At 41.9% G+C, this 18,620-nt stretch overlaps 1 protein-coding gene across 1 annotated transcript in view; it reads right to left on the bottom strand.

Moving 5' to 3' along the window:
* Window positions 1-552: 552 nt before the first annotated feature.
* LOC126544139 (uncharacterized) overlaps window positions 553-18,620 on the bottom strand; it is a 35,891-nt gene continuing 17,823 nt past the window's right edge. The window contains exons 6-8 of the mRNA XM_050191369.2: window positions 12,156-12,224; window positions 12,025-12,085; window positions 553-3,838 (exon numbers count right to left, since the gene is read on the bottom strand). Of these exons, the coding sequence (XP_050047326.1) occupies window positions 3,725-3,838; window positions 12,025-12,085; window positions 12,156-12,224 (244 nt within the window). The 3' untranslated portion in view covers window positions 553-3,724. The remainder of the gene's footprint in view (window positions 3,839-12,024; window positions 12,086-12,155; window positions 12,225-18,620) is intronic.

The following is an 18,620-nucleotide window of genomic DNA, read 5'->3' as shown; positions in this document are numbered from 1 at the left end:
TTCAGTTTTTCTTCATTAAAGAGCTCACATCATGCACTTCTTTTGTCAGAACTTGAAACTGCAATGTAAATGTGCTTTGCTGAACCACAGTAAAAATACATGGTCACCAATGGAGCTAAGGTGTAAGAAAATTTGTTTAATAATGACTTTTGTTATGTATATTTGCACATGCTATGCTTGCTAAGCATGCAACCAATGTTTACCAAAAAGATATCAGAGCAGCACGACCAACTCAGCACAATGACATGGGCTTGTGCTTTTTTGACACTGACTTGTGCTGTTTTTGTCAGTCCACAACATTGTAATTTGCTCCAACTGAGTTTGACTCCTTTAAATTAACCAAATATGGCTTGCAGAAAGAGCTCAGACAGTCTTTACCTCAGACAATGGACTTTACCTTTTTTTGTTTTGCAATAATTTGAACAGTATGATTTACAGTGTACAAGCAAACTATGAATATTGTGCATCACACAGTCCAGTGAGTGTACAGCTGCAACTTGTTCACAGCACAAACTTAAATTAATAAAAGGAAACAAGGAAATAGTTCAATGCTTTAAACCTAAGCTTCAATTTTATTACATGGTTGAGGGCACATGAAACTCGGGTGTTATTGTATGCTGATGCAACTCATTATGAAACATGGCTTACAAAGGCACAGTACAGTATGGAGTACAGTTTCTTGACAGGTTCGATGCACGCATAGAAAAGCATGTAAAGGGGCTGCATTACGTGTCAAGTCGTATGCAGTTAAGAAATTTGAAACTTATTGAATATTAATTGCATTTTCGAGCCTGGCATAACTTGCAGCCGTTCCTTGTAAAGTGAAATCGACTGTTAAAGGGAACAAGCAACTGCTGAGCTGAGTATGAGCAAGTTTCACTCTGTGACAATTCTCAAAAGACTTGGCTTCACAGCAGACAATCTGTGGTAGGTGGTGCTGGCTTTGCTCTGCATGCCTGTGTGGCACATAGGCTCTGCTTCCTCTGCTACCCACAGCTGGAGTGCCCCACATATGTCAGCAGAGCAGTTGAGTGTTCCTTCGAATGGTGTACCACACTGTAAATATCTGTACTTCATGTACAGCAGAACAATAAACAATCTGAGAGCTTAACAGTGTTGCTTAAATGCATTTGCACAGAACCCACTGAAAATTCAAAGCCATCAACTCAAGTACACCATCAACAAATGCTGCAGTACACAAGTCTGCCACATTTATTAATTACATTCAGGTCGTGCATAAACATAGTTTGATAACAGTATTATGTTCTGTTTACTCCATGGGCTGCCTATATTATCTGAAACACAGTTGAATGAAAAATATGATCTATTTAATATTTACAGAACACTGATAACTAAGGCTGTGCGAATACATGAATATTCGATTTTGAATCAAATAGTGAACATATGAATAATTCAATTCGTGAATTGAATGCCTAAGATTCGATTTCTCGCATTTGCAGATGGCAGATGGAATATGCAGACAAAAGAAGAAGGAGAGGGATTTGGGAACTTTTACCGTCGGTGTGCCGATAACCGCGCGGAGCGATGCCGAGTGACTTGATGCACATTCCCCACTTTTGTCTATCACGCAGATGGCCTTAACGAGCTGATGATAACCCACAGAAACCACCCGCCATATACATGAAAAAACCTTCCTGTTTTCTGCAAGAAAACTAAAAAGCAATACTTTCTAAATAGAAGATTGCCATTAAGCACAGTATGGCCCACTATTAAACTGAAGATCCCATTGGCATTTAGGATAACTTTGCTATTTCTTTAGCTTCAGAGGGAAAAAAGCACTCAATTCTATTTCACAGACATTCCATCAATAAAATATTTTTCAGACCTTCGTATATGAATGGAGTTGTTATCAGTGCTGGCATACTAATTTGGTGTTCTCTTTGAAAAATCGCAGTTTCGCCCAAAAGGCAAAGCATCGATTGCAATAGCAAATCAGTGGACAGCTATGCTAAATAAGGATAGTATAGTTTTATCGGCCGTATAAAGTTGTAAATATGGGCATACTAACTAAATTAACAAGCATGGTGTCACATGCACACAAGAAAACATGAACACATCTCACTCGATGACCGCAGAAACTCGCTGTCAAAACGCTGCAGTGAGTAAGCGCAGCAGCATGCACTCACAGTGCAACGAGCGCACCCACAGCAGCAGCGAGCGAAGTGAACTTCGTGGTGCCGCTCGCATCAACGCGAACCAAGCGAAAACGCAGCGCACGGCGGACGCTGTGCATTGCCGCAGATGGCTTTAAAGACTTCAAGACAGAGCGGCCTGGGCAGGTGCACGTGCCGGCCGCCCAGAGGAGAATGTGCCCCCCTCCCTACACTCCCCCTGGAGCCTTGCACGTGACAGAAGATGGTGCACTTCCTCCTTTTCATGCGTGAGATTGAGCCGCGGTCACTAGCTCCCCCTCGCACACTTTCACTCACACATACAGCATACGGCGTGCAGCTACGATTTTATCGCCCTTTGACTTTATACGGAACCTCACGGCGACAGCAATGCCAAAAATGCGCTTGGAGTGTCTATATAATTGCTGTTGCAATAAAACAGTAGATCATACTATGCATCTCAATTCATTGGTACGTAAGTTATTGATAGCTAGCAATATTCTTAAGTAATGTGATTAGCCTCCTAATTATGTGCACCTTTTTACTTTGCACAAAATTTGGAAGCATAAAAGATTGTGTTGAATTTCCTGATATTCAATATTCAATTCGATTCGAAATCTACTATTTAGTATTCACACACACCTACTGATAACCACTGATTGTGTTTTGCCCATCCTCAAGACTGTAAACAAGATATGCAACGAAAAATCAATACAATACTTGGAAAAGTAAAGCTTGTTATGGGGAAATCGATTTGAAATAGTAGTAAATTTTGTACACGGGAACAATAAGCCACAAAATAATGAAAAATGGTCAACAAAAAATTGCACTGTAAAACAAATATCAACAAGCAACAATATTATACAAAAATAAAGAAAATTACAGCTTACCCTGAGAAGGAGCCACTATAAGCCACTCACACATACTAAGCTTAAATCTACGCAACAAAAAAGTCATGCCTTCTTGATGCTTCCTGTGTGATGCTTTCTGCATAGCAAATGGAAAGTTGTCAAAAATAATAAGGCACCTAACAGCATAACCTCTATCCTCTTACTGTCCTATGCTTAGCATAGTCTTGCACAAATTATAACAATAAGTCACCACACAATATATACTAGTAACATAGTCTTTCACACTTCTTTTCTTCCACAAGGTCTCACAGTTTAACACTTAACACATCAAGAATGGGGCACAACCAGTTATATGTTCATGTGCTCATGCTCAGCAAATGTTGGCAAAGCAATGTTTCATTTTCTACCAAATACAGCGTGCTGTCTTCAAGCACTAGAGGTAGCAGCTGAAAAGCATTTTATTTTACGTTACTGACCTGCACTGCCTGCAGTGCATACACGACAATTGTGTGCCGACTTTCTTTATGTCACTAAAGATAAATATAACAAGGCAGTCTGCGTTTTAGAATTCTCTTATGTAAGGCAATGAACCTTCACTCCTTACAAAAATACAGTGAAGCTTGTGTGTACACAACATCCTGCTGTAAGAACTGCTTCCTGCAGTCATTGCTCACTCACAAGTTGAGTGAGTTATCGTGTAGACCAAGGGCACATCTACATTTCCTTGAATTGGGTAAAAATTCAGTCATGACATAATGCCTTGACCCTTGAGCATGTTCCCCTTGAACACCGTGCTGCAAAATGTCTACGCATTCCAAGGTCTTGCCGCAGAAGTCTGTACCAGCCTTTCACGTGCTGCAAAAATTCGATGTCCAAGTGAAAGCAGGCACAGGCACATTACTAAGTAGCACTGTATGGTGCCAAAAAAGATCTTATGCATTCACTGATGGAACAGCCATTTCACCTTTCGGCGCAGGTCCTGGTGCAGGCAAAATGCTGATTTGGTGCAGTACACTCTAAAAACAGTTGCACCCTTTAGGGTGTATATTTGCCGCACAACAATAATCGTCATCTGTCTTCCTTGTGTTTCCTTTCTTTAATGCTGCGAGCCCAGTACTTCCAAGTCACGAACAGCATGCGCATTATCAGCATGACAGAGCATTCTTGACAGGAAAGTAACGAGCGCAGCATTTTCAAGAAAGGAAACGCAAGCAAGACAGATGACGATTATTGTTGTGTGGCAAATATACACCCTAAAGGGTGCAACTGTTTTTAGTGTAGCAAGTACTTTTGGCGGAGGGTCCAACACACATGTGCTTACCATATACCAAGTAAATACTAAGTGATATAGTCGATATGTTGTGCAGATGGGTTTGTGCAATGCTTACCCTGCAAACGTGGTCAGGAAAGGACGCAACGCTCCTCCACACCGCGACGCACAAAGGGTGCTACGGCCAGGTTCACTTATACGGCACAGAGAAGGCAGCACAGACAGATAGTCGACAAACGTGTGTGTATTAACCCAGGATGCAACACAGTACGACCATCCCTGCTTGTGGGCAAAGGCTCACCGTAAGACCGATCAAGTATGCACAGCTGCACTGAACATGACATGGTTGTGGGGGACACGAACGCAGCTGGAAATCAGCAGATAGAAGCGAGTGATGCATCCCTAAAGAACAAGCAACAACTGACTTTATTTTTGTGTTTGTCCAGCCTCTATGGCTCGGTTGCGCACTGTCGCACCACTTTCCTTTCCCGCACACTCCGCTATAAGGTTTTTACCGAGTGAAAAAGGGGAAAGGGTGTCTAGCTGCTGCTGTGCGACTGTGAGGCCACCACAACATCATGCCATATACCCATGTCATGGAATGCCCATTATGAAATTTCGAATAGGCGGCAAAAAATTTTTGTGGCTGCAAAGAAAAAAAAATGTCGTCAGCACCACTGCGCATGCGCAAGGCGCAAATACAGCTTTGCGTTGGCGACAATATTCCAACGAAATAGCGCAGTGACACAAACTCAACAAAAAAGTTTTGCGTCAACGAACATGGCGGCACCCATCGAAGTGGCGGCTCTCACCATGCAGCACATTCGCTAATACCATTCTTAACTATGCACCACAGGCGATTCTGATCGCAGCGGTTCTTTTGCAAAGCCCCGCTATCACCCATAAACATAGAAAAAGTTTACCTTTAATCCTGGAATGTGTCGTCCTACTTCGGCAAACTGTGTGGTACCACGCGCATTCGATAAACACCGAAAAAATTTGGAGGACGCTTAAGCTTCACCTTTCAGAGTGTAACGTGGTAGAATTCAAATATCCCTGACTGCTTCTCATGCTTCCCGGCAACTGCAGCGTATGTAACCATGTTTACTGGGAAATGCTCGCGGCGAACGCTATGCACGAAGGCGGGCTGTCTGGTCGAAACGCGGCCTCTTGCATGGGCCATGATGCGGCGGAGGCAAGTGCCATCTGGGAGTGTTTCAAGGAAGCGGGCAGGCCACTCCGTGGACTCAAGATATTTACACATTGGTGTGCGCAGATGGCGGACGCCATCTTTGGTCTGTGCATCATAGGAATGCTGGAAAAGGGGTTTGTTTGAGTTTTCGAGTAACAAAATTGTTTTCTCATATATTCATATTACAATCTGAGAGCTATCATGTCTGTAGGTTGTGTGTAAGTTGTAGTTTACGAATTTTCTACGTATTTTAGCTTGAGAAATTCAATTACTTCAATGAATTCCTTGCGTCACATGAACGGCCTGGGTATGTGTGCTTCGAAAATCTTTTTGCTGAAACGATGGCCGATGCTGATGCGGGACGCCACCGCCGACGCCAGATTTTCTGCAACACTGGCTCCTTAATGCTATCGTGTTAATAAAGCGCCATCAAGGTGGTACAGCAGCACCACATTGTATGTCCATCAGAGAAAAATGCGTGAATGATGAACCGGACGACTTCAATAAGCTCAGAGTTTCTCACCACACAGTGAGAAACTATGAATGGGTCCCTGCTTCCTTTTGTGATGATAATGAAAGCGTGCTGTTGGTTTTGATTTCAGTTTTGGTAGCTGTGAAGCATAGACTGAAGGAAGGTATCGCTTTTATGCATGCTTTGGCACAGGCTTGGCACAATTTTCTGCTAAAATGCAGTTTTGGCGCAGGATGGCGCAAAGGTTTGCTCTCGGCGCAATTTGGTGTAATTGGCACAGCCTTTCCACCACTGTGGCTTACAACAATTCACAAAAAAGTTCCTTCAGAATTCAAACAGTCAGGATCTAGACTGCATTCCAAGACTGAAAAGAACACTACAAAACTCTACAAGCTTCAAACAAGACCAAGTGGTCACAGGGAGACATATAAACATAGAGCTGGAAAGGCAATGCATTACTTTCCTTCGGCACTCGTTTGTAGTGGCTGAACTCTGTACAGCTGCTGTGGCCTTTTTTTTATGTACTTTTATGGTATATAAATGGGAGTTTCCTTGTTCAGCATGCATCAGTCCCTTTAATGGTTGCGATGGCTTGTTTTTTTCATTCACATGGCTGCGTTTACTTGCGTTACAGAAGTATTGGCAGCAATTTTAACTGTGACAGGCACTTGAAACAACCATCCATTCACTGAACCAAAAGCCACCAAGTTAGTTGTGACTGCAGCATTCAATTTCTCCCATCATAAATAACCCCAGACTGTCCACACCAATAATTAGGCCAATGCCGGGTACTGCCACCATATTTGGCTGAAGAAGCTTGTCAGCAATCCTGTGTGCATTTCTTTTGATACCCTTAAGTTTGCCCTCTGCTGGAACCTGCGTCAGATCTTGACATATGTATGGCACTTCAATTGCTGCAACTGTATACACAGTGTCTTCATACTGACTACGAATGCTAACTTCGACAACTCAACATTCTTGTGGATTGGAAGTCATTTGCCCGAAGGTATTTAGACGGAGGATACTATAGCCATGTGATTTGAGGACTAATGTTTTAGACACATCTTCACAGATAAAATTTCTCTGGCTCTCTCTGTCAATAATTCCTCTAATGCAGCTGCAGTGCTGTCCAGAGTTTACCCACAGATGGAAGGTCTGCAGCAAAACTTCGGAGTCTATGCAGGGCAAACTTGTGTGCAGATTCTTGTCTTTTAATGCTGTAGCTGGGTTACTCCGCTTTGGTCCTCACGTTAGATCACACATGAACGACAGATGTCTTCCGCTACTCTTATTGCACTTCACTTTTCGTCGGCAATTCTTAGCCAAGTGGGCATCTAATGTGCAGCGAAAACAGCGGTTATCCTTGGTAAGCCTTTCCAGCTACTCTTCCTTGCAGAGAGACAAGTCACAAACTTTAACCGCATGTTGTTCAGAGCAGCAGAAGAAACACATCTTCTTCTTTGTTCATGAAATGGACAAAACAGCAGCAGTGGATAGCTGAGATCTGTTCTCAGTGGAATAATTTCTGCCTGGCCTGCCTCATTGTTTGCCCAGGCCACTTCTTTCCCAGCTTTCCATGTCCACAAGGAGATATCCCAGAATGTCTTGAAGTTCATTCTCTACAAGCACAGTTCCTGTAGTTGCAGTGGTCTCCAATGCAGAATCAGTGGCGACGTGCGCTTCTTTTGATAGCTTCATATTTGGTACCTGATGATGGTAACTCATGGCTATATCTACTGGCAATGCATTGAGTAGAATGTCTGTCTTCATTGTTGAGTGACTAGTAGGAGTGATCTCAAGTCCATTCATCCCCTGATGTGACACTGTACATAGTCTATAAGCTGGCGTCTTCCATGAACATCGACCTCAGCTGCAACAGGCGTTCTTGAACAATACGACGGTTGTTGCCAAAGCGTCTCATTAGAATGTTGACAGCATCGTCATAACAGTTTCCTGTTGCTTGCAAGCCATCTATGGATGCAGCTGCTACTCCACGTAAAAAGGTATGCAAGTACTGAAATTTGTCACTTTTAGTGAGGCTTTCACATTCATGTATGGAAGTCTTGAACTGTTCCAAGAAGTGTGGCCATTTGCACATCTCTTCATCAAAGCGCTGAAGCTATATCTTGGGAAGTATGAGAGCCGCTGCGCAGAACCCAAACTCTTTCCCAAATACTGGCTGATGGCATTGCCATAAATCATACAAACGTCTGCACACAGCTTCTCAATGTAGCCTTTCGTGCCTTAAAGGGACACTAAAGGGATATACTAAGTCAAACTAAAGTGATAGATTAGTGCTCGAGAATCTCTAAGGCGTCAATATTATTGCAAACAGGGTCTTATTAATAGAGAAATCGAGGTAAATGCAGGACATGATTAGAGACTCACCCGGGACATTCAAGCACTTGCCCGATGACAAAAGCACTCCTCAGTTAAATCCTGTCACTAGTACTCAACTACTCGTTGCAAAAAACATCCTCGTATTGTATTATAAGATGAAATAAAATGCTACTTGTCCAATTCCAGTTCATGTTTAGAAAAACGAACTCATTGAAATTACCGTTGACAACGATGCAGGTGGTCAAAAGGCTTCGTTTTCGCTCGACTCTGCGATGCCCACGCTTTCTCCATTTGAGTACTTTCCTATTCGCGTAGTGCTGCGCTGGTTTTGCTGCCTCGCAAAACTCGCACAAACTGCAAGTAGCAGAGAATTCAACTTCCATGTGATGTCGCAGGATGCCCTAACGGTCTACGGCACTTGACCAAAAAGAAGCAGCAGCCACGAATCCGCCGCTCTGACTTGGCTCGGTGCCGCTGTCTGTCAGGCACCATTTTACTCACTGACAGCAGCAAAGGGCGGTGATGGTGTATGCAACGTTGCCACTCCCCCGGTTAGGTGGCGGGAGATTTGAATTTCGAAAAAAGTATTCAGACCCTTCAGATACAATTTTCTCGTAACCTTAATCTATTCTTGGCACGAAACAAGTGTTGCGAGGTTTGTGCAATGGTATTTAAACAGTCCACACTGACTTAGTATTTGCCTTTAGTGTCCCTTTAAGATGACCTGGCTTCTTTTGTCCCATCTTAGTTCTTCATGACAGTTGCAAACTCCATGGAAAACTCTTCATCAGTACTGTACTACTTGTATTCCAAGTTGATCTTTAGTAAGTTAGGGTTGTTCGCTTCAAACTTTCAGTAAAAGCAGCGACCATTCCTAGTTCGACTGTGTCCAAGACTACTTTAGCTTCATGAATAATACGGCTATTCTGTTGCGGACGCACCATCCTCTTTTCTTTGGGCTTATTCATGCTGTAATTCCTTATGGCTTCACTCACCTTCCGTTGAGTCCTGAAGTTTGCAAGAGGGACTATAATTTATTAAAATGCCATCCTTTCGCTGTAGCGCTGGGATCTATGCTGTCTTATAGTAGGCACCAGGCGAAACTCTTCTTCAGCCTCGGTCAAGTGCTTAGCTTTCTGTCTCTGTCTAAAGCTTCCTGCTCCGGCTTGTAATCTGGCTACGCCAGCGTTCTATGAACATCCCGCCATAACTGCTCCAGCAGGTTGTCCTGGCGCTGGCACTCTTCTATCTGTTTTCGGCATCAGAAGATGTACAGGAAGTAGAAGCAGGAACAAAAAGGAATTATATTTACACCACGACTGTCACAAGCTATAAAGCCATAAAGGCAACGTTTGGTTTGGCTTGGTTTTCCTTCTATGATGGCGCATACCCACTGCAGGGGATTGGCCAAGGTTTCGGTGGTATAAGGAATTGCCGTTTATACTAAAATTGGTAAAATTGTCAGGAGGAAGTGACTCAAAAATAATGTATGCAGAACATAAGAAAATAACAAAGGAATTTCTCTGCTTCTCTCTTCTATCTGCGTCTTTGCTTGTTCCTTTTCAACCCTCAATCTGCCTCTTAGAGGAACAAGAAATACTAAACATCATGAATGTACATCTGCAGACAATAATTATTTATGACAAATCAGTTCTGTAGAAATCCACGAGATCGAGGAAGAGCCATAAGAGGGAAAATTGTCATCCATCTGAGGGTAGCACAAAGCTAGAATGAAAATACAGTATGGGTTTTTTGGAAAGAAAGGTTTGCAGGTGAAGCAAAATTCGTCCTGGTTCAGGCATCGAAACCAGGACGAATGCTTTTTCGAGGCAGTCCCTCTGCCATCTGTGCTAACCAGGAGGCCAGTAGACACAAGAATGAAACAGAATTAATCGACAACTCGAAGCACAGACGCACTGAATCAATTCTGCGGAATCCTGCAAGGTGAAGGAAGGTTCATGGAAAGAAAACGGTCATCCACCCGTAAGTAGCACAAAGCTACAAAGTATGAAGGTACAAAGCACAAAACATAGTGAGAAACCCATATTGTGTTTTCTTTGTAGTTTTGTGCTACTGTCAGGTGGATGACAATTTTCTCTTTCAATATAATTATTTACTTAAGTCACTGAACTATGCAAAGCGTCCCATCTAACTTCGGCCAAGGTATAAGAATATATTGGTGCACTATAGGAGGACACGACTAAAAGCGAGTTGTTGGCAACTATCAAGCAGGTCACTATTTTTGTATGCAACGTAATTACTACAAAATATTGGCGAGCCTGCCAGGATTTTGTCAAGGTCTCAGGGTGGTAAACACGATGCAAGGAACGTTTGAGTTAGGAAAAGCCTTTATGGGGCATGAGCATAAGAAAAATAGATATATCCAGAAAGCACGCGTTGCCAACCAAATGGCGAAACCCTAACATACGACAAACTATATACAAAGCTAGTTAATTGAAAATATTGTCTTAAGTACTTGCACACAACGTATTATGAAGTTGAAAATATTTACATAAAGTCTATCGACGTGGCCACGTCGCCTCGTCGTCGCTGCTTCCGACGACACGTCGTTGGGCCCGCTGATGTGTCATAGACTAGATGTCGCCGTGTCCGACGTTCGGTCCACAGTTGGCCTGGTCAGGGGGTCAGGAGGGTGGAGTGACCTAGGAGGGTGGAGTGACCTAGGCATCTGGATCGCCCGGTCAACACTCCACAAGCTGCGGATCGTAGCCGCAGGGAATCCGGGAAGCGGCGCCATCAGCCTGTAGCTGCGGCTTCCAGTGGGAGGTCCACTCAGCTCGCGGGTCGTGGCCGCAGCAGCTGAAGAACTGCTTCCACTGGGTTGCCGCCGTCTCCGCGATCCACCCATCCTGTTCGGCCTCCAGCCCCTTCTCCCGCCTTCGTCCCAGAGCATAGCTGGGCCGCTCTCTTCGGCGATGTGTCCCTTCTCCCATTGGCCATGTAGCTTCGCGTGCACTTTTGCGCTTCTGCTTTCATATAGTATTCTTTTTATTTGTACGCTCTTACTTTCTATCTTCCTTTTTCTTTATTTCTGCCACCGACCCCTCGTGTCTTCTTGTTTTCTTCTTATCTTCTGCTTTTTCTTCTTTTTTTCTTCCTTTATTGGCTCATGACAATGATTATGCCATCATTATCACACCAGTGTCATCAATGCATCATCGTCCCCACCTTGGTCGTCACACAGACGTCTTCATGCATTCGTTGTCATACCGTCATTATTACGTTGTCTTGGTCGTGCGATCGTCATCATTCTCATTGTCCTCATGTCACTCATCACATTGCCATTGTAGGTCACCTTTGTCATTCCATCAACACCATTCCTTCTTCCTCATTCTGTTGTCACTGCGTCATACAGTCGTCATGCCTCCATGCTCATGGGTAACCTCGGCAAGTGAGTGCCATAGCAGAGTGGAACAATATCGGAGTATGTGGCTTATAGCCAAATCAATTAAAGTCTCAAAATTGCTATTCACATTACTATCAACAGTCATCACTAGATGAGTTCTGCCACAATATTTTGTAATTTAATATTGAAGAAGCTAATTGGTCTGGACTAATTATGCAATTAGAATAAAAATTGCATTATTTGCTTTTTAAAGTGGCCAACAGCATGCTTTTAGTTGCCTCCTCCTACAGTGTACCAGCATAATTTTAAGCTTTTGGCTAAAGTTATAACTGGGACACATTGTATAACAGATGTTTAGTGTGAGGTCCATTTGGTAATAGTTATTTCAAGCCTCCCTCACCTGGTCGGAGTTCAAGACTTTTTCCATTCCAAAAGACATACTGCCTAGAAGCTCACTGCGTCTGAAATAAAAAAATAAAAAAAACCAGACCATTAAAATGCAGTAAACAGAGGCATTGGAAACAAGCTTACTTGTTTTCAAAATCTCGATGCCATACTGTCACCAAAAGACGTTTTCCAGCATCTTCTGCCATAAGCTCTCTGGAATAAAAGTGATGCACAAAATATTCATTCGTAAATGAGTTGAGACCCCACTTTAAGCTATAAGCTATGCAACAAACCACCGAAAGTTGTCATTAGGTTTCGTTAGGCTGTCATGGGTGATTTCTTTCTTCTTTATTTTTCTGAACAATTCATCTCTTGACACAAGCTCATATATTGAGGAAAGAATTGCAAGTAAAGAGACAGCCGTTGTAGCAGATATGTATGTCAATTGTTTGTGCTCTTAACATATTTTTGCACCATAAATAAGTTATGCATTATTTTCACTATATCTTTACAATTCTATAGCCACAGGAAACTAGGTAGAACAATGTGTAGAAACACGTCATGTGCATACAAAATAAGATCATACACTGTGATCATCCAATATGAACAGGAACACCAGATTTCTGTTCAAAGCCAGTAATGTTCCTTGTGTTTGCTCGTAATGAAAAAAGTTCCGAGCAGGGTTCTTCTAACAAGATGTACAATATAATAAATAGCAGTGAGTGAGGTTCCGATTTGCAAGTTTGCAGGAATAACAGTTCAAACACAGTTGAGGTGTTCCTTTTCATATTGACGAAGGGTGTACATAAACAAGCAGCTACAATTCCTTCTGCTTCACTGCTGGATTCAAGCATTCCTAACATATTCTTCAAGATAAACCAAACTAAGTAAATCTTAATCACACACTATATTCACTTAAAAGTACAAAAGGAGAGTGCTGCATGTTGTTTCTTTCCCTCATGCCATCTTGACATTTATGCTTATGCGTCATTTAAATGTTACACATTTAGCCCATAAGAACACTCTAAGTTATTTCTCTCATCACAGAGAATCAGGCAGATCATGGCAGTTCATTTAGACAGCCTTCCATGACATAAATATTACTTCAATTCAACTGCACCAATTAAGCAATGAAAGCATACTGTCATGCTGCAGTGATGGGGAAGAACACAGTAGCAAAAACTGTGTATCAAAAGACTAACTCGTTATTGAGTGAACTTGTGCCCCTGAAAGCAAGTGACACTAAAAGTACGATAGCGGCGAGCACAGTTGGCGATCGTCAAAAATCTGATCTGCGGATCAAGCGCAACAGCTTTTATACATAACTTGTCGAAGGTTCCAGCGTGATCGCGGGTGCTCGCATACCTTCCAGAAAGTACAACACTATTCACGTGGCACATACAATCTGATTACACAAGGTTCGATGAGTTTCACGATAACTTTCAAGTAAGTTCCAAATCATGCAGGCGCGTCTTGTGCTGAGCGTTAACTGCAAGTTGTTAGCGGGTAAAATGCAGTCTCCAGGAAAAGGATAAATAAGTACACATGTCAGTATTCATGTGGCAATATTCATGTCGGTATTCATGTATTCATAGCATCTGAATGTAACTTGTTCATCTAAGAACACCAACTGCACATGGCAAATTGTCCCCAGGCAGCGATGTCATGGCATATGAATAAACATAGGTTTCTTGAAGTTTTATTTTGCATAAATTAAACCTACACCTTGCGATTGAGCACTTATTTCATGCAGTAGCTTTGTGTACATTCATTTATGACAGAATGTTATATCCTTATATTATAAATTGACTGTGGTAATGATTCATACTGCAGCATGTGCATAAGCACACTTTAGCTCACAGGGGGTCCCTATCCCAAATGAAAGACATACATGGTCTTATGACATTAATGTATCACCTGGTGTTCCTCAGAGGTAAGTGTTAGGGCCCCTGTTGTTCTTGATTTACATCAACTGCAATATTCAAGACTTTCATAGAACTGTGCAAATGTGCGCGAATCACTCATTTACAGGAATGTCAAAGATGTACCAAATGTTTCTTCACTGCAACATGACTTGAAAAGTATACACAGTGCTGGTGCACAATGCAAATAAAAAATGTGTCTAAATCCTGATAAGTGCTAGCTTATCCATATTTTCATAGAAAATGTTTCTCTTATGGAAGTAACAGATAGCAAATATCTGAGCATTTATTTTTCCCAGTATCTAGCATGGTGTGAGCACATCAATTACGTAGCATCCAATGCGTATCAAATGCTAAATTTAATCACACAATTTCCGCAATGCACCAACAAATTTAAAGAAAGTTTTGTAATTTGCAAATGTTAGAACCCATTTTAAGTATGCTTTTCCACTGTATGTTAACTGTATGCAAAGCTATGCCACACTTTTTAGCAAATTGCAATTTTTACACACCTATCAAAGGTAGTTAAGGCTAGCCACTCTTTAGCAAAGGAAACTAAACATAAAAGATGTCTGTATTCTAAAGGGTAGTTTCAAAGGCCCTTCATGTGTGCTAAGCAATGAAAAAGTTTATTTTTATTGATAAAAAAGACATACTGTCATGGCAACAGTCATGACTTGCAACTGGAGTGCAAAAATGGGAAACGATTTGGTACTAATGTAGTCAAATAAGCAAGCTGTGCAATAGACTACGATGTTTGGCGCTTGCGACTGCTTTATCAACTTATGTAAAAAAAGAATGAACAGAAGGATTAGCCACTTTTCACGGTAATGGCTTAATAAGCGTGATAATGTTAAAAGTCATCAATTGTTTTCTATTATTCTAGTTCTTTATTGCACAGCCTAATGTGTAATGAAGAATAGGAAGCTTCATTGAAAAATGTTGATTCACAATGAAGTTATCAGTGTTCAGTTTACAAGAAATTGCGGAAAACTACAATTCGAGAAGAACAAACACACACGAAAAAAGTTTCTCAGGCACCATACAAATGTAGTTGCTGGAATTTCAAAAATTGCTTCTAACATTTGAACAAAGCAAGGCAAAATCAATTTCTGCAATGCATGTTTAATGTATGGGGGGAAGTGCTATTCTTTTGAGAAAAAAGCATTTCTAAAGGTAGTGACATACTCAATAACACTAAACCACTTTAACATTCTGTTTGTTAGCTCTCTTTTCTTGATGGGTGCCGTTACCATGCATTTGAGATTAGGGAAATTCAATGCCACAAAGGTGCTTTTTGAGGCTTCTTCCTGCGGACAATAGCCGAGTAAGAAAAGCTAGCCAAGAGCCCTAAAAACCGTTGCAAGAAGGAGCGCTCCACTCAATTTTTATCTTAATACTAGTTTCGTTGCGTGTTTATTGTGAGTTTTGCCCATTATTCCATCTGTGTATGCATGCAGAATTCTATCGCATCCCCTTACAATAATGCCTTTCATTAGACACTACAGGTTACCTGTATAAATAAATGAATGGTAGTAAAGCAACTGAACATGCACGTCAAGCAGGTAGCCATTGCCTGTCACCAGAGCACAAGGCTTGAATCTGTATTGTTTGTACTGACTGATTGTCTAAATAGAATAAAACACCAATTATAATTGGTGAAAGTGCTGCGTAGACTCCAAGATGTCAAGAATGACACCAGCATTCAATCACCTGCAGTGTCACTGGTTGTCACCTGCTCTGGTGCGACACACCAACAAGATCTGGTTTTCTTCTGTAGCACCATTGATTAGGACATCAAAGACTACCTGTTTTCATACAACTGGGTGAGCTGGCACAATAAGACAAGAGCACGAGACTTAGTCATATTCAACCCGATTGTTGTAGCCAACCTATGGTACTGCAGCCACAAGCATATCAGAACCTGGTCCGTCTTCAAGACCACTTTTTCACTAAGGTTTTCGACAACCCTGCTGTCCGGAACCTTCAAGCTGAACAATGTCATTGAAGTCAAAAATTTAAAAAAATTCTGGGGTTTTATATGTCAAAAGCATGATCTGATTATGAGGTACGTCATAGCGGAGGACTCTGGATTAATTTAAATCACCTGGGTTTCTTTAACATGCACCCAAAACCCCAATCAAAAGGCAGCCGCCACGGCCGAGATTTCATCTCGCAACCTTGTGCTTAGCAGCACAACGCTATAGCCACTAAGCAATCATGGTGGGTGTTTCGAACACAGTAGGCCAGTGAGAATTTCACAAGCTATATTGATGGTGTCTGATTTATGCAAGTGAATGGACCCATTGGTGCCCAAAATGGAAAAAATCAAGCACATATATTAAAGGGAATTGATGACATGATAACTTGCTTATTACCAATACTAACAACTGTCTCTGGTGTTTATTACTTGTGCCAAAGCTGCAACAAGCTTCGCAAGCAATGGGTTTTGGTTCGACATTCAACAGCCAAGCCAGCCCGACTCTCAGCAATGACTCGTTAACCTTGCTGGACAGATAAAGCAGTTTGTGCATGAAGAGGTGGCTTGCCAGTAATCTCTTCTCCCTTGCATAACTAAAACATTTGGCTACCTGACTCTTGTGATTCAGCATGCCATCAAGCAGCAGATGCCTGAAGTACGTTCATCAGCCCATGCATCGGTGCCCGAACCACTGTCACTTGCCAATGCCATTGTGCCTCCACCACCTCCAGTAGCTCCACCATTGACTTAAGAGGAAGCTTTAGCTCGAGTGCTCCTATCTAAAAACATGTAAAAGGAGAATTCGTTTTTCTCGGCAACCACTGCACCAAATTTGACTAGGTTTGTTGCATTTGAAAGACAAACTTAAAATCTAGTGACTGTTGGTTTCGAATTTTTGAGTTAGGTCGTGAAATTTTTATTAAAAATTGTCAAAAAACGAAAATTTTCAAAAAACGAAACTATCAAGTTTACAACTCTGTAACTCAACCACTAAAAATGATAATACAATTCTGTGGATTGCATCTAATAGTACATCTAAAGCGGACAAAATTGATATGTTACACATGAATATAAAAATAATTTAATCATAGAGAAATACAACTTTTGCAAAACCGTTGTAACCAACGTAACAAATTCACGTAAGATGTAAAATGACATATTGAATTTGTCCGCTTTGAATGATCTAATGGATGCCGTTTACAGAACCGCGATATCAGTTCTTGATGCAGAGCTATGAATTTGTAAACTTCGTGCTTCCATTTTTTTCAAACGGTCAAATTTTGGAAATCGATTTAAGAAAATTCAAGCCCTAAATCGAAATTCCGCTTCCAACAGTCACTAGAATTTAACTTCCTCTTTCAAATGCAACAAATTTCATCAAAATCGGTCCAGGGGTTATCTCATAAAAATGTTTTTGCGTTTTACATGTATTTGAATAGGCCGCGTCGGAGTTGGGCCCGAGCTAAAGCTTCCTCTTAAGCTAAAACTTTAGCTAGCACACCCCATGCACACACATTTGTTTGTCCTCAACCCTTTCGGTAAGTGCTTGTGCTTTTCTTTGCACAACCAGCGCCACTCATGTTCTTAGTGTTTGGTGTAATGGGGATTTTACTCCTAGCATTGAGCACCCAAGAGACGGTTAGCAGCACAAACAGCCATCACCAACAGCTCGGGCTCTAGTCTTGCGCATGATTAATGAAAAGCGATGGCAGTCCACCTGACCTGCATGTTACAAAATAAATAAATAAATAAATAAATAAATAAATAAATACCACAATAAAATCGAGCATATATTACATAGTTACTACATTTACACTACAGCTAATGTTTCCAGCCATCTCAAACGCTACAACAAGAGGCTTTTAACTTCTTGCTGTGCGTGGTCACATTATATACAACCATTAGACGCTGAGTGTACACTGCAACTTCTTTAATTGTGTTTTGTTTTTACCGCTGCCAAATTAAACATGGTCTCACCTCAACAATGGTTAATATGAATTACATAACATTAAGAAATTAATATAACAAGATCACTTGCATTTCAAGGCAAGCTAACATATTGTTGCAATGCGGAGACAAGCACAAATGTTGTTTATCCAAGGCGAATGCTGAAGGCACCAGCTGACACTACAACATGGCAGCAGAAGCGCCCCAGCAACAACACTTCTTCGTCATCGTCTCTTGTCTGCACATCCTGTTTTGCATCGCGACACTACACCACCAACGCAAGCGATTATGGCCCGGCAAAGGCATGCACGTAGGGCATTAAACGGGAGACATGAACATCATCAGTTCTTGGCTTTACGGACGACGGGCCCGGCTCTTTGGGAGCAATCTCGTACGTCATATCCGAAATCTGTCTCGGGATTCCGTAGGGGCCTGAATATCGCGACAGAAGTTTTTCTGATAGGCCCACATGACGAGATGGTGACCACAGGAGCACGAGAGAGCCAGGTAAGTACTGCACATCCCTATGGTGCGTGTCGTAACAGGATTTCCGGGCAGCCTGGGAATCGGTGAGGCGAGCACGGGCAATCTGACGGGCTTGTGCTGCCATAGAAATCACATGGCGAGCATAAGCGGTGTGTGACTGTGCGACTTGTGGAAGTACGGTGTCCACAGGCAAAACGGGATCATGACCAAACAGTAGATAAAACGGTGAGTAACCTGCAGTGTCATGGCGGGACGAATTGTATGTGAAGGTGA

Source organism: Dermacentor andersoni, chromosome 1 (assembly GCF_023375885.2).
Source record: "Dermacentor andersoni chromosome 1, qqDerAnde1_hic_scaffold, whole genome shotgun sequence".
Taxonomy (NCBI): domain Eukaryota; kingdom Metazoa; phylum Arthropoda; class Arachnida; order Ixodida; family Ixodidae; genus Dermacentor; species Dermacentor andersoni.
This window is presented reverse-complemented; position numbering and strand designations above follow the sequence as displayed.